This window comes from Culex quinquefasciatus, chromosome 2, assembly GCF_015732765.1.
Source record: "Culex quinquefasciatus strain JHB chromosome 2, VPISU_Cqui_1.0_pri_paternal, whole genome shotgun sequence".
NCBI classification, from domain to species: domain Eukaryota; kingdom Metazoa; phylum Arthropoda; class Insecta; order Diptera; family Culicidae; genus Culex; species Culex quinquefasciatus.
The window spans coordinates 120,688,835-120,705,261 of NC_051862.1; the positions used below are offsets into that span (position 1 = coordinate 120,688,835).

At 39.2% G+C, this 16,427-nt stretch overlaps 1 protein-coding gene across 1 annotated transcript in view; it reads right to left on the reverse strand.

The window, feature by feature from the left end:
- LOC6038604 (protein ABHD13) overlaps window positions 1-12,578 on the reverse strand; it is a 37,795-nt gene extending 25,217 nt beyond the window's left edge. Inside the window, exons 1-2 of the mRNA XM_038255506.1 lie at window positions 12,092-12,578; window positions 11,268-12,030 (exon numbers count right to left, since the gene is read on the reverse strand). Of these exons, the coding sequence (XP_038111434.1) occupies window positions 11,268-12,030; window positions 12,092-12,245 (917 nt within the window). The 5' untranslated portion in view covers window positions 12,246-12,578. The remainder of the gene's footprint in view (window positions 1-11,267; window positions 12,031-12,091) is intronic.
- Between the last annotated feature and the right edge of the window lie 3,849 nt (window positions 12,579-16,427).

Below are 16,427 nucleotides of genomic sequence, written 5' to 3' on the forward strand. Positions count from 1 at the left end.
GTTTTAGGAGCGCAAGCAGCCCTTATCACTAATAAACCTTTTCTCTCTGGGGATTTTCGCCTTGCCAACGAAATCTTCCACGTGACACAAAAGTGACTGACATGCCCAGACAATTTCGGATTAGTAGGGAGAAAAGGGGGGGAAAGAGTCAAGGGACATAAAGTGGGCAAACCGAAAAGAGTGTATGCCCTTAATGCCACATCATTTTACCATTGTTTGGCGTGGCGTGGCGCGGGGTGGAAAGTCAACCCTTTTAGCCGGCGTTAGTATGTATAATATCTAGGGTAAATGTGTGTGTGTTTGGGATGATGAGAGTCTTATCCAAGGACACGCAATGTTGGTGATTGTTTCGTTTGGTTTATTATTTATTAATTTGTTAATTTAATTTTCATTCATGTAATAAAATTATGACAGGGTGACCACTCAAATTCCATTTTCAAATACCCGACTTTTTCTGAAATTCAAATAATATCTAAAGAATGATTTCAAACAAAAACCTCTTTATAAAAAGTAATTATTAACCATCGAAAAAAAATCAATTTAAAAATATAATATAATACATAAACCATGAGTTGAAAATGAACCGAATGCCCAACAATACTTACAATTTAAATGTTTATTTTTTTTAAATTGGCAAACGCATAGTTTGTTACACTTCGTTTCAACTGGGAATTGCAAATAGTTAAAAATAACTTAATTTAAAATTGTATTCTTTACTTATTTTTATTTTATTTTAAATAAAAGAACGCTTAATACATGAATGCTGATGTTATTATTTCGAAGAATCTAGGAATTAGTTTTAAAAATAGTTGTCCTAGACGCAAAAGAAAGGTGATTAATTTGATTATTTGGAAAAAATAGTAAGTAATCTTCCAGTTTCAAAAATCTAGCTTAACATTTGAAAAGGTCGTATGAAATCTTAAAATGCTGTTTTGAAGGACTCGGGACCAAAGTGCCTATGTCTGAAAATATTTTCAAAAAAAAAAAATTTCACATAGCATATCAAAAAATTGTGAAGTTATGTTTTCAATACTCTGTGATACGATTTTTTGAAAATAAAAACTGAGCAACTCTCTACGAAATCGGCCGATTTCGACCATTTTTATTTTTTGTATTTTTTGATTTGACTCAAACTTTGTGGGGGCCTTCCCTATGACCAAATATGCTATTTTGTGTCATTGGTTCACCCATACAAGTCTCCATACAATTTTGGCTTCTGTCCATACAAAAATGGTATGTAAATATTCAAATAGCTGTAACTTTTGAGTGAATTTTCTGATCAATTTGGTGTCTTCGGCAAAGTTGTAGGTATTGTTGAGGACTTTTGAGAAAAAAATAGGTACACGGAAAAAAAATTGCGGATTTTTTGATCAACTTTTTTTTCACTAAAACTCAAATTCCCAAAATACGTATTTTTTGATTTTCGAGATTTTTTGATATGTTTTAGGGGACAAAAATCCGCAACTTTTGAGCCATAGAGAAACATGGTCAAAAAATCTGCCGCCGTGTTATGAATTTTTGAAAAAATAGTGATTTTTGGAAAAAGTCGAAGTTTCATGCAAAAACAAGTTTGACATTATTTTTTAATGCAAAATTGAATTTGCAATCGAAAAGTACCTTACAGATTTTTTTGATAAAGGGCTCCGTTTTCAAGATATAGCCACCGAAAGTTTAATTTTAGCGAAATATTTGCAGTTTTTCAATTTTTAAAATAGTGACCATAAGTGACCACATCTAAAAATATGTTTTTTTGAGAAGTTCAGAAAATTTGCTATAAAATTGTCTAAGAGACATTGAAGATTGGACCTCGGGTTGCTGAGATAGAACCGCTTTAAGAAAAAGAAACACGAAAATTGAAGTTTTCCTAATCTCACCAAAATAACCCACTATTTTCTAATGACGATATCTCAGCAACCAATGGTCCGATTATCAATGTAAATACATGAAACATTCGTGATTTTCCGATCTCTTCGAAAAAAATATTTTGAAAATTTTTAAATCAAGACTAACATTTTAAAAGGGCCAAACATTGAATATTACGCCCATTTAAAATGCTAGTCTTGATTTAATTTTTTTAAAAATATTTTTTTTCGAAAAGATTGGAAAATTTCACGAATGCTTCAAATTTTATTATTGAAAATCGGACCATTAGTTGATGAGATATCGTCATTAGAAAATGGTGGAATGTTTTGGTGAGATTAAGAAAACTTCAATTTTCGTGTTTCTTTTTCTTAAAGCGGCTGTATCTCAGCAACCCGAAGTGCAATCTTCAATGTCTCTTGGACAATTTTATAGCAAATTTTCTGAACTTTTCAAAAAAAATATTTTCAGAAACGGTCACTCATGGTCACTATTTTTAAAAATTGAAAAACTGCAAATATTTCACTAAAATGGATCTTTCGGTGGCTATATCTTGAAAACGGAACCCTTTGTCAAAAAGTATTTTTCGATTGCCAATTCAATTTTGCATTAAAAGTAATGTCAAATTTGTTTTTGTTTAAAATTTAGATTTTTTCCACAAATCACTATTTTTCAAAAATTCATAACTCGGCGGCAGATTTTTTGACCATGTTTCTCTATGGCTCAAAATTTGCGGATTTTTGTCCCCTAAAACATATCAAAAAATCTCGAAAATCAAAAAACACGTATTTGAGAAATTGAGTTTTAGTAAAAAAAAGTGCCGTTTCTCTATGGCTCAAAAGTTGCGGATACTAAATTGAATTAGGTGAAATTTCATTCCATAGGAAAAAAGTTCAAAGGGATTCATGCAAAAACTACTTGGACACTTTTTTTGGAAATCTCAACGCCCCCCCTCCTCATAAAACGGGCTTTTATGGCCTAAAATGTTGCTAAGGTAACAGGCATCACGACCTCCGACACTTATTTGATTTATTCTATGGCATTTTTGAATTTGATAACTCGTAAACTGATTGAAAATTGCACGAAAAATGGCTTTGTTTACAACTGGCTCATTGAACTTTTTAGAATCTAACCCGAGATTTTAAGGTTTTTAACGATTTGAATTTTGGGACACATAGAAAAAATAGACGCAAAACTAGCAAAACTATAGGTCTATTCCCGCAGAATTGCAAAATATCAGCAGCTTCTGCAGAATTCTGACCAGCTAACCAGCAAAAGAAAGAAGAAACTACCTGCAGAAAAGTACGGTTTAGTTTGTTTCTCTCTGTGCAAAAGTTTTGCCTGAGAGAAAAGTAGTTGCAGTTTTGTTGCAGAAAGTACGGGAACGCTCTGCTGTCGATTTTGTGAGGAATTGTAGAATTCTGCGGTACGGGAACAGACCTTATATTTTCGTAAATTTGTTGATGTTTTGATTTTTTTTATAAGATAATGATTTTTTTAACACACTTGCAAAATTGTATGGAATAATTTCATGGGTTTTGTTTTCTTCGTTGGAGTGAATAGTCAAAGAATCACCCAAACAGAGAAAGATACTATCTTTAACCGAGAAAAAAATCAAGGATAACTCATGGGTTGAGCACCTTTTCGTTTATTAATTCCTTTCAATTGAAACATGTTTGGTTGCATACATTTATTTGATTGACACATTCAGTGATTCAAAATCATCATCTCTAAATATGATTTAGTGAACTACGTGCCAAAATACCAATCTAATCGTAACATGTTTAGTCTAGTTGAATAATTGAATTCTTCGTCCAACCAAACTAAAACTCAATTCAAAAGTGAAATATGCTGATATGCAATATCATATCACTCAACTGAAGTCGTCTTCGTCGCCGAGCTACTGCTTGCAAGCCAAAAGTCGAGCAAGAGTCGAATCAAAATGTAATTAATATTTGAAATAAATATTTGTCACCGAAAAAGCATGCCAAACTCTCACGTCGTCTGGGTTCTCTCTCTGACCCGAGGGGGAAACGATGCTTCTTCACACTTTTGCTCTTCATTGGAAGCTGATGGAGTCTGGAAGGGGCGCAAGAAGGGAATCGGGTGGCACTTTCGGGTTACATATCATCTCTCCAGAACATCACACCGACCCCATGACTGGAACGGAGCGTCAGATCGAAAATGGAAGTGTGGGGTTAAAAGTGGCATTGTCATTTCCACTGCTTCTCATGCATTGGGGGTGGACCCGTTGGGTGGAAGAACTGAGGGAAGGAGGGATATCATTGCCCACAAGGGAATCCCCCTTTTCATTATTTTTCGGGGCGTGAAAGATCTCGCAAAAGGCTTCGGGACCCGAGCAGGGGACAGTTTGAACCATAAATGTTGACACTTCAGCTGGAACCACCCAAAGTGTAAAGTTTCGGACGTGTTTGTCGTTTTTCGTCGCACTTTGCTGCTGCCCACACAGAAAAAAAAATCATGGTAATATTACATCTGGGATGTACTCCTTATCTTTTATGTCAGAAAAAATGTGTAATTTTATCACTATTCTGTTGTAATGACGCTTTTTCAGTCTAAATTGAGATAAAATTACATCATTAAAAAGGTAATGTTCAACTTTCCAAAATTACACCTTCCAAATTTACACAATTTTTTACTGTGCAGAGAGAGTGATGGATTGAATATGCACAGAAAAAATGTTGGTAATATTCTTCAAGAAATGGTTACAGATTTGAATTTGAGATGAATTTTCATCTGTTTCTGGTGGAAATTCATCAGGTTTTCATTTTTACACATATTTTAGGTAATATTACTCAAAAAAGAGGTAATATTCAACCTACCAAATGTTCAACATTCCAAAATTAAACTTTTTTTTTGTTTTTGAATGTGTTTTTTTGTGTATGTTTACATGGCAGCTGAGCAACTCTCTACGAAATCGGCCGATTTTTTATTTGTTGTATTTTTTGATTGTGCTCAAACTTTGTGGGGACCTTCCCTATGACCAAATAAGCTATTTTGTGTCATTGGTTCACCCATACAAGTCTCCATACAATTATGGCTACTGTCCATACAAAAATGGTATGTAAATATTCAAACAGCTGTAACTTTTGAGTGAATTGTCCGATCAATTTGGTGTCTTCGGCAAAGTTGTAGCTATTGTTGAGGGCTAATGAGAAAAAAATAGGCACACGGAAAAAAAATTGCAAATTTTTTTATCAACTTTTTTTTCACAAAAACTCTTTTTCCCAAAATACGTATTTTTTGATTTTCGAGATTTTTTGAAATGTTTTAGGGGACAAAAATCCGCAACTTTTGAGCCATAGAGAAACATGGTCAAAAAATCTGCCGCCGAGTTATAAATTTTTGAAAAAATAGTGATTTTTGGAAAAAAAACGAAATTTCATGCAAAAATAAATTTGACGTTATTTTTTAATGCAAAATTGAATTTGCAATCAAAAACTACTTTACAGATTTTTTGATAAAGGGCTCCGTTTTCAAGATATAGCCACCGAAAGTTTGATTTTAGCGAAATCTTTGCAGTTTTTCGATTTTTAAAAATAGTGACCATGAGTGACCGTTTCTGAAAATATTTTTTTTTGAAAAGTTCAGAAAATTTGCTATAAAATTGTCCAAGAGACATTGAAGATTGCACTTCGGGTTGCTGAGATACAGCCGCTTTAAGAAAAAGAAACACGAAAATTGAAGTTTTCTTAATCTCACCAAAACATTCCACCATTTTCTAATGACGATATCTCATCAACTAATGGTCCGATTTTCAATAATAAAATTTGAAGCATTCGTGAAATTTTCCAATCTTTTCGAAAAAAAATATTTTTAAAAAAATTAAATCAAGACTAGCATTTTAAATGGGCGTAATATTCAATGTTTGGCCCTTTTGAAATGTTAGTCTTGATTTAAAAATTTTCAAAATATTTTTTTCGAAGAGATCGGAAAATCACGAATGTTTCATGTATTAACATTGATAATCGGACCATTGGTTGCTGAGATATCGTCATTAGAAAATGGTGGGTTATTTTGGTGAGATTAGGAAAACTTCAATTTTCGTGTTTCTTTTTCTTAAAGCGGTTCTATCTCAGCAACCCGAGGTCCAATCTTCAATGTCTCTTAGACAATTTTATAGCAAATTTTCTGAACTTCTCAAAAAAACATATTTTTAGATGTGGTCACTTATGGTCACTATTTTTAAAAATTGAAAAACTGCAAATATTTCGCTAAAATTAAACTTTCGGTGGCTATATCTTGAAAACGGAGCCCTTTATCAAAAAAATCTGTAAGGTACTTTTCGATTGCAAATTCAATTTTGCATTAAAAAATAATGTCAAACTTGTTTTTGCATGAAACTTCGACTTTTTCCAAAAATCACTATTTTTTCAAAAATTCATAACACGGCGGCAGATTTTTTGACCATGTTTCTCTATGGCTCAAAAGTTGCGGATTTTTGTCCCCTAAAACATATCAAAAAATCTCGAAAATCAAAAAATACGTATTTTGGGAATTTGAGTTTTAGTGAAAAAAAAGTTGATCAAAAAATCCGCAATTTTTTTTCCGTGTACCTATTTTTTTCTCAAAAGTCCTCAACAATACCTACAACTTTGCCGAAGACACCAAATTGATCAGAAAATTCACTCAAAAGTTACAGCTGTTTGAATATTTACATACCATTTTTGTATGGACAGAAGCCGAAATTGTATGGAATCTATGACATTTCCCCGAAACCCACATTCCCGAAGAGACATTTCCCCGAATTCCACATCTCCGAAAAGACACTTCCCCGAAATGTCATTTACCTGAAAATCATTTCCCCGAACAATCCATTTCCCCGAACGGTCACATCCCCGAATGGCGACTTCCCCTAAAAACCATTTTCCCGAATGGCTACTTCCCCTAATTTTCCACATCCCTGAAAATCATTTTCCCGAATGACCATATCCCCGAACGGCCATTTCCCCGAACGCCACTTTCCCGAACCCGGTCAGGCGGGTATGGCCGTTGCCCAGAACCGCGCGACGGCCGGGTTCGGGGAAGTAGCGATCAAGGAAGTATCATGTCCACAATCGAACGTTCAAAAAATTCCGAGCTTCACTTGAATTTTGAATATTTAAATTGATGTAAGTGCGACAACTGGCCAGAGGGATTTCAGGTCAGAACGTGTTTGACAAACGTTCAGGCCCGACTACCGCAAAATTTGTAGTTGTTACTCGGGACCTTGGCAACCAAAATCAACCAAACTTCGGGACAATGCACAGAATGGTCAACCAAACAAAACGTGTTTGGCTCTTTTTTTCGTTTATTCAAGGCCAAACATTAAAACGCGTTTTTCTCAGAATGGCAAAGAGCGAAAAACGACAAGATAACACAACAACGTCGATTTGATACATTGGTCATTTCGCAAAAAATGCATTTAGTTGAAAATCAAAATACAGTTCAGACTCGATTATCCGAAGGCCTTGTCAAAAGTTCATTTCGGGTAATCGAATAATAAAAAAAAAATAGTCGGCTTTTTGTTTGGCTGTCGAGTCCCTAAACTACTTTAAAGTGATTTAGTAATTTAAATTCTAAAATGTCAGTGATGAAATATTCAAAAAATGCATTTTGTAATTCAATAATCAACTATTTAGATTTGATTGAAAGGGTTGGTCGCAAAACTCGAATCGGACGTAAAAAAAAATTGTTCATAGCCTTCATCCAGCTAAAATTGATAAAGACAAATCAGTTCAGTTAAACAACATCTAGAACAAACTGAATCCTGCGCATCGAGTCCTCGCATAAAGCTATCGTGCTGTTCAATCCTTAACACGTAGATACCGTTTTGGAAAATTTCCTTTGCTGAAAATCGCCGCTACAAAAAAAAATATTTTTTTTTATGGAACGTAGATGATCTCAATATCCCGCACTCTTGAAGCGTCCGCGTGGTTTATGAATGGCCTTCTACGGTTTTAATCTTAAAAAACACGTAGGCGAATTTAATATTAACGTCATACTTTTATAAAAAAAATCCCAAAATAACAATTTAGTTTATATAAAGGTTATCATTCGGGAAAATTGATTTTTCGGTGAAGTAACCATTCGGGTATATGTAAATTCGGGAAAACGACAGTTCGGTAAAATGGCCATTCAGGTAAATGACATTCGGGGATATGGAATTTTCGGGAAAATGATTTTCGGGGATATGGGATTCGGGAAAGTGGGATTCGGGGATAAGGGATAAAACCGACTTGTATGGGTGAACCAATGACGCAAAATAGCGTATTTGGTCATAGGGAAGGCCCCCACAAAGTTTGAGCCAAATCAAAAAATACAAAAAATAAAAATGGTCGAAATCGGCCGATTTCGTAGAGAGTTGCTCATGGACTTAATTTATGGTTCAGATCATATCATTTCTTAAGGGAAAAGATGCAAGAACATTATTCCTGAAGCAAGCAAAGTGATTGGAAATAAGGGAAAAAAGTTGTAATGGTTTTATTAGAAATTTGGGAGATATTCTGATAAAATTGCACACCCTCTTTTCCAAAAACTGCAATGTTTTTGATATTAAATTATAGTTTGATGAATTCTAACTGAAATTATTTTTTGGGCCCATTGAGAATACAAATCACTTCAGAAAAGTGTAATTGGTTGGGTTTATGCTCAACTGTAAGTCGGTTTTATTAATTTTGGATTTTAACGGAATCAACATATTTTTGTGTGTTTTTGCCTTTCTTACTAAAGAAAGGTATAGGATTTACTATATGGCTGGACATCATTTCCATCTTCGTAAATATTACAATTCAGCATGAATTTTCATCGGAAAAATCGCTAAAAAAAATCATACAGCTTCGATTTTTGACGCTCTATTGATTCACCTTGACAGAACTCGTCTATCTCCAATCCTCGAATTCCCATGGAGTTAGAGTAATGTCGAGGTCGAATTTAGAAATATCAATCTGTTTTTGGATGGGACTTTTCAACGCATTACACAGTAGAGTGTAACAAAAATGACTTTTTGGCGGGCATTCAAGGGTTTGTTCCGGTGGGCATACTAAGCTCAAATCCAAAATATGAGCTTGATTGGACGTAACAGGAGCTGGCGCTCCGCTCTTCAATTTTAAATGGGATTTAACCCGTAAAAAAAGATTTTTTCAAAAATGTCACTTTTTAAGGCATTTTGGCCACCAATGCGTTTACCAAAAACATCACTGGCGTGTAGGCCAGATCCTTGCGCATCTTTTGGTATATATAACATTGACATTTGGAGCACCCTGGAGCTCGGTACAGGCCTTCAAACTTTGGCATTTTTTCGAAAAATCGGCCCCGGCAAAATCAAATGGCGTCTAGGGCGTCGCGAGGCGCGACGCATATCTTTTTTGCCGGGACCGATTTTTCGAAAAAATGCCAAACTTTGAAGGCCTGTACCGAGCTCCAGGGTGCTCCAAATGTCAATGTTATATATACCAAAAGATGCGCAAGGATCTGGCCTACACGCCAGTGATGTTTTTGGTAAACGCATTGGTGGCCAAAATGCCTTAAAAAGTGACATTTTTGAAAAAATCTTTTTTTACGGGTTAAATCCCATTTAAAATTGAAGAGCGGAGCGCCAGCTCCTGTTACGTCCAATCAAGCTCATATTTTGGATTTGAGCTTAGTATGCCCACCGGAACAAACCCTTGAATGCCCGCCAAAAAGTCATTTTTGTTACATCCTATTACACAGTTTCGAAATGAAAATATGGTCAATTTTATTCATTTTCATATCTTTTATTTATCTCTAAAATTTAATTTTACGGGCTTACAACTTCCCAAATTTTCATCAAGATTCATAATTTGGTTCTGGAGTTAGAGCCATTTGATTAACCTGCCATAAGAAAAAAAAATCCCTAAAAAAGGGAGAAAAGCCCAAACAACATTTTTCGTTTCTAATTTTAACCGAAATTTCTTTCTACATTCATAGTACAGACCATGGCTGAGCATCTGAAACAAATTTGACATCTATCGGTAATGCCCATCAATTTTTAGAACGATTTACTTTTTGCCTTTCTTACTAAAGAAAGGTATAGGTTTTACTTTATGGCTGGACGTCATTTTCATCTTCGTAAATATTAGGTCGTGTTTGAATGATGCTGAATAATCTGGATTGTTCCTTGAAATTCACTGAAACCAAGTACACCAACGAGTAGAGCAACTTTCTGTGAACAATTCTGTTTATTTTCACTTTTATTAAAAGTTATGCTATTCCTTTTACAATCATTTAAAAAAATATTTCAAAAATGCATTCTAATCAGTCGAGTGCATTGGGCCACGCCCATGTTTCTATTTTCAGCTTAGTTCTTTTTTTCTTCCAGCGCTCTTTTTGGGGCTGCTTAGTGCTGCCAAAATTGATGAAATTTTAAGCGAACACTCACGAAAAGTAGCATTTATAGCGAAAGTTTCCTGGCAGCACTTGCTCACTCCAACAGGCGCTGCACCAGCATGTTGGTGGTGTTGGTGGCCACGCTTTGTTCTTTATTTGCCTTCGCTTCTCGCTCGGTTTACTTTAGCCTTCGATTGGAATGGGTAGTCAAAATTGAAACGTCAAAAGACTTAGCACGTTTGTTTTTTGATGGTGCTTGCTAACTATTTACATGTTTCGGGATTATTTTTCAAGTGAGTGACTAACTAATGTTCAAAAGAACATGTTGCCGGTAGTTGGAAGCAATTTCATATCTTAAGCGATATGAAAACGTTAGCGCAAGTGAAAAGATATTGATGGCGACTTTCGATAAGCAGTTAACCTCTGATCTTGCGTGTGGATGTGTGTGCCACCAAAATGATGAGAAATGGTCTCGCAAAATAGAAATTATGATCAAAAGTGCATTGAATTTTATCTTTTTGGCCAGTAAATGGCATCAATGTGTTTGATTAGAAAGCATGATTTTTCAACGGAAAATCGCTAAAAAAACGCACTGCATCGATTTTCGACGCTTCGTCGCCAAGTCGACAAGTTGTCACATTGAGAATTTCGGTGAGGTTTTGCTGGATACTGAATAAAACGAAAAAACCTGAAACCTGCAACGTCCGCTGGTCGTCCAAAACAACATCCGGTAAAGGAGACCAGTCAACCAGTAATCGACCAGCCAAGGGGAAATGGAACTTAAAAGGTTGAGAACCACTGGACTGGTAGTCTCTGTTCCTACACGGTTCTAGGCGTTCAAAGTGTGTGAATTGTGTGACAATCCAAACCTCTTTTATAACCTTTCGAATGTTTTCAAAATGCAGAGAATTGGCGCTTCCCTAACACCTACGACGGGAAAGTCAAGTATCTAGAGTGCATCTAACTATGTTATTCAACGCTCCGTCTATCACAAAATCACAGACAAACAGACGTAAATCATTGAACAAATTTAACAAAAATCCATCAATCCCACTCACCCGCTGATGGCCCACGTGTCGTTGTGCGATCCGCCCACAATCTGCAGCATGTTCTTCCGGGTACTTCCGCAGCGCGTGTGCAGCATCGTCATCATCTTCGGAGGCACTAGGGTGTCGGCCAGGCCGGAAACGAACAGCGTCGGTGCCGACACAAACTGGATCTTGTGCACGGACAGAAACTTGTTCCGGTAGCAGCACAGCGGCAGATACTGGACGCACGGATGAATCAACTCCACCGCCATGTCCGGAATGCTCGTGAAAGTGTTCTCCACGATTAGGCCCATCAACTTGGAACCGTACACGGCGTCCGCAGCGAGATCGATGGCCACGGCACCGCCCAGCGAACGACCAAACACCACGATTTGGCTGTGGTCCAGGTCGTGCCGGCTGAACAGATGATCGAGAATGGTTTTCGCGTCCAGGAAGAAGCCCCGCTCGCTGGGCGCTCCATCGGACAGGCCGTACCCGCGGTATTCCACCATCAGCACGTTGCACTGAAGCGTGTGGAAGAACCCGCCGGCATTCTGCAACCGGTGGCCCATGTTTCCGGCGTTGCCATGAAAATACACGATCGTCGGAACGTACCGACCCTTGTCACCCGGATGGCGAATCCAGAAAGCGTGCAGCGAGATGCCCTCGCGGGTCTTCAGGTGCAACGTTTCGTACGGCAGCCCGTGCATCGACGGAACCGGCACGAATATCCGCGAGTTGGCCGGCAAATCCGGATGGTACAGCAGATTGTCCTGCGCGTGGTACAAAATTCCTAAAAGAAACAGAATCGTTTTACACAGGACAAAGAGATCCAAAGCACCCGAGAAGCTTACCGGAAACGGCAAACAGAAGCAGCAGAAAGGCAAAGAAGCCGCCGTACACGATGTACATGACGAAGGCGGCCAGCAGGGCAGCTCCGGACGCGGCCCAGATTCGCATCGCGATTCCGGCCAAAACCCGAACGATTTTCCAGTCCCGAAAGGGCATCTCGTCGGATTATGTGATTCACCGACTCAATCCCACACCTAATCCAAATATGGCTCAAGTCAAACTTGAGGATTATTTTTTTACGGAATCAAATCAAAACAAAGTCGAACGCTGCGAATCGATTGGTTTGGCGGGTTGGAACGAATTTGGACCGTAACACTTGTATTGCCATTCGGAAGTAACACTAAAACACGCAACTAACACTAATCTTTGGACATAATCAAAAATGATTAAGCAAAATCACAGAATTTTGAACTTTTTCTTCAAAATTTACAACACGACTGCATCACTGCTTTTGCTTGCCTTGTGTGTTTGTTTTGATTTTCTGATTTGCGATGACGTCAGTAATTTTGACAGCCAGATGGGGTACGTTCACCGAGTGTTCAATTTGATTTGACGTAGGACTATGTACTAGAGTACCAATCGAAGCACGAGAATGGAGCATTTCCATTCGAGCAGTTTTTGCTTTTTGCCTTCCTCGAGTTACTGAGGAAAGGCTATAAAATCACTCGAAAAATGAACTTCTCAATATAGTTATCTACGTGCGCATGTATTGCGTGTACGTACACGAAAAAGATTGAGGTTAAATTTTGTCCGGCCAGCAAAATCAAATGGTGCGCTAGTGTGTGTACGCGAAACGTCATAATACCCCGTTCGCACGGGCGAGTTATAGCCGGTTATAAGACCAAAAGTGGTTATAACTCTTAAAACCGGCTATAACTCTGGTTTTGCCCATACAACGAGCTGTCAGATTAAAACTGGTTTTAAGAGTTATAACCAAGTTAAAACTGCTCGAAAAGCGAACTCGACTACTTGAAAACTCATAGTAGCCTTTGGAAAAATTTGCAAACGTCCGACATTGACAGAAACAAAACAACATTTTTTGCGACGACTGTTTCAGTTTTTTTTGCTGAAAGCGTTCAATGAACTGGCCAAATCCACGGAACGGATGGATCACCGCGGGAAACAAAACAAAAGAGCCCCCGAAAGCATATTTGTGATGGCGAAACTACTCTGACTGCAGATTCCCTCAACGGAAGATTGGCTCGAACGCTGGAGCATTGGTTTGTGCGAGCATTTTCCGTTGAACCTGGCGATTCCGGAGTTAATTGCGATTTGAAGTCTTGTTAGAACTTCCCATTCGCCCTTTTGTCTTTCAGATCAAATTGACGCGCGAAAAGATTCCCTTCCATCCAAACCCGGATGCTAATCAACGTGATGGGGATCACCAGAATCGAAGGCACCTTCCTGAGAACCTGCAAAAGCGGCATGCACATCCTCCATCGCAACAAGCAAATATGGCTGTCCTGGAAGCTTTCGTGTACGATATCGCGTTCTTGGAACAATGGCTACATGCGTCTAGTCTCCGGGACTCGGTCGGCCGGGGCGGGACACTTCTCTCGATCCGCGACCACGGGTTGCTCTTCTCTCGACCTGCTGCTCTTGTACTCTACCCTCTTCTGGACCACCTACCTCAACACTGTGGGGTGGGGGAGATCATGCGTGTTTGGCTATTTGACCCTAATTTCTGCTCGGTGAATGTCAGTCGTCCTTCCGCAGGCTGGAACAGATGATCTCGGTGCCAGCAGTCTGGGCGCCGCTGGTGAGCAACTTGAACACCGCCCTTCAGGCTATCCTTGGGTGTGCTGCTGAAGGTTTGTGGCAAGAGGACGACGTTTTCAGCCGGCTCGATGGCCGCCGATACATGATTTTTCCCATGTGTGCAACTCCTTGGTTTTGCGGCAAATCGACTCGACTTTCTCAGGGTTACCCCCACGGTTAGTGTGCCGCTACGGTAGCGTCAAAAGACACGGAGACTTTTGGCTTGTCGTCTCCTACGGACTGATCCATGTGTACAGTGCGGTGCGTTCAGTGCGTGTACGTAGAGCCACCACGTGTGGTGGTTCAGGTCGTACTTAAGAGGCACGAGGAGAGGTGAGAGGTTCCTTACTAGGTGGTACCGTGCCGTGTGCCAACAGCTTTTTTTGGCAATCCTTCTGCGCTGGCTCGACGGGCGCGATGCGTTCTATCCCGGTTTTGAATAGGCGGCACCGATCGAGGATTGGTGTGGTGTGCGGAGTCGCCGTCGCTGGGCATGATACACAGGTGGTCGCGTGCGCTGGTGGTCCCCAGTCAGTAGATGGATCGCTTTTCGCTCTACAGCGGTCGGTAGGCGTGCAACTCGGCTGGCAGTCCACAGGTGTAGCGTACGATTCGCTATTCCACACGCGAATCGATGCCGATACCAAAGCGTCCTCCAAACGCTTCGTGATCGATCTCTTCACGGTCTTGCAACGGATGGCGATAAATGGGGAAAACGCGAAGCACTTGATCGTGGCCAATAATGATTGGTACACGTCATCAAATTATTTTTTAAGAAAAAGGCAGAGCCGGCCCCAGGCTCAATCTACAGGGTACGAGGGAAGGCGGGCAAGTTATTCAAGTTAAGTTTATCTCAATCCAAACGGTTACAAGTATCTCCACGTTAGTACCTGTGATGGTCGTCGATTCGGGAATGTGGACGCGTACTAGCTAGTACTTGTCGTTCAGATGTGTGTTTTGTCTCTCAAGACCAAACTCAACAAAGCGATAGAGAGAACACAAGCGCACGCCGGGTGCCTCGTTGGGCCAGGAGAAATTTGAAAAAAGAAAATTCCGTCTTAGATGTGTCGGAGATGTCTCGATGCACGTGAGTCGGCATCTAAGACGCGCAGTCTGTTGTTTAACAAAAACCTTTTTTCGTCATTAATAATTGAAACAACAAACGGGAGGGAGGGGGAATGGGGGGATGGGGGGGAGTAGGGTGATGACATGTTTAATTGGCTTCAGAGACGCCCTTTTATGGTATTTCTCTTGAGGCGACCCGGTCGGCCAACCCCGAGCTTGTAGCGGGCGTAATTCCAACTTAAACATTCGGATCTTCAGGCGACCTTCCAGAAAGCTGTCGATCTTGAGGCCAAGCACGTAATACAGGACACGTCCAACACTCCGCAGCAGAGTAGAGCAAGAAGTCTTGCCTGTCTTGTCCTTTTTTGCCGTTAGCAGTCCACGGGCCACCTTCCGGATTTACAGTAAACCTGAGTGAATCGCGAAAATCAGGACGGTCTTTCTAGGGGGCTTCAATTGGGTCGTGGAGAACACAACACAGCAGTTTTTCCAGATCGTCCTGCTTCAACGCAAAGCGATTCCCTGGGTGAAAAAGTTCGAATCCAGAATCAGCGGACCAGCTTCAGCCCAAACGGAAACAAGTTCTGTAAAAGCACATAGTCAGAATCCTGCTCAAACCCGGAACCGATAAAAAACACAAAAATCGGCCCTTACCGCAAGAGTGGCCACGATTCTCAAGATCATTCCGTGTCACCGTAAAAAATTGGAAATAAATGACAACACTAAATAATCACAGCTTGCTGTGATCTGTCAAAATAGTTAAAACCGTTAAAACCTTTCGGGCCCGTGCGAACGGTTTGGTTTTAACTTGGTTATAACTTATAACCATTTCGTTAAAACCGGCTATAACTCGCCCGTGCGAACGGGGTATAAAGCTCTATGGAGCACTTCCATTCGAGCAGTTTTTGATTTTTTCTACAATGTATTTCTTATGGAGCGAACTGTCAAAAACTGCTCGACTGCGGGTGCTGTCTTCTAGAACTTATTTTAATGTAATTTTCCAAACAAATTTATCCAAATGCAGCCAATTTTCCTAAAATGTTATTCTTCTTTATAAATCCATATTAGCATAAGCCCCTTGATTAAAAACCATTTCTGATCACTTTTTTTCATTTTAATGCAAAATTTTTTTTTGACAAGACAACATTTTTTCGATGGATCAACTATGGTCCCCTTGGATCGAGCTGTCAAGTAGGAACTTTTCTGTCAAGAAGGACCGCGAGGTTAATTTTTCAAAATTGATTTAAAAATCCATTTTAAACTCTTTGTGGTCGTACAAAGGTTCATTGTTCTCAGAAAAATAAGCTTTATCGCTGTAAACAATAATATCAGCAATCTAAGCTTCATTTTAGGACCCAATTCCGTAACTGAAAAGCACTACAAACAAAAAATGTGCCGCGAACCAAAAATGAGCGTCGCGATGGTTGACATCACTGAAGAACGGCCATCTCAAACCAAAAGTACCAATCGATGCACGAGAATTGGGTACTAAAACCCTATGTAAATTTTTATGTA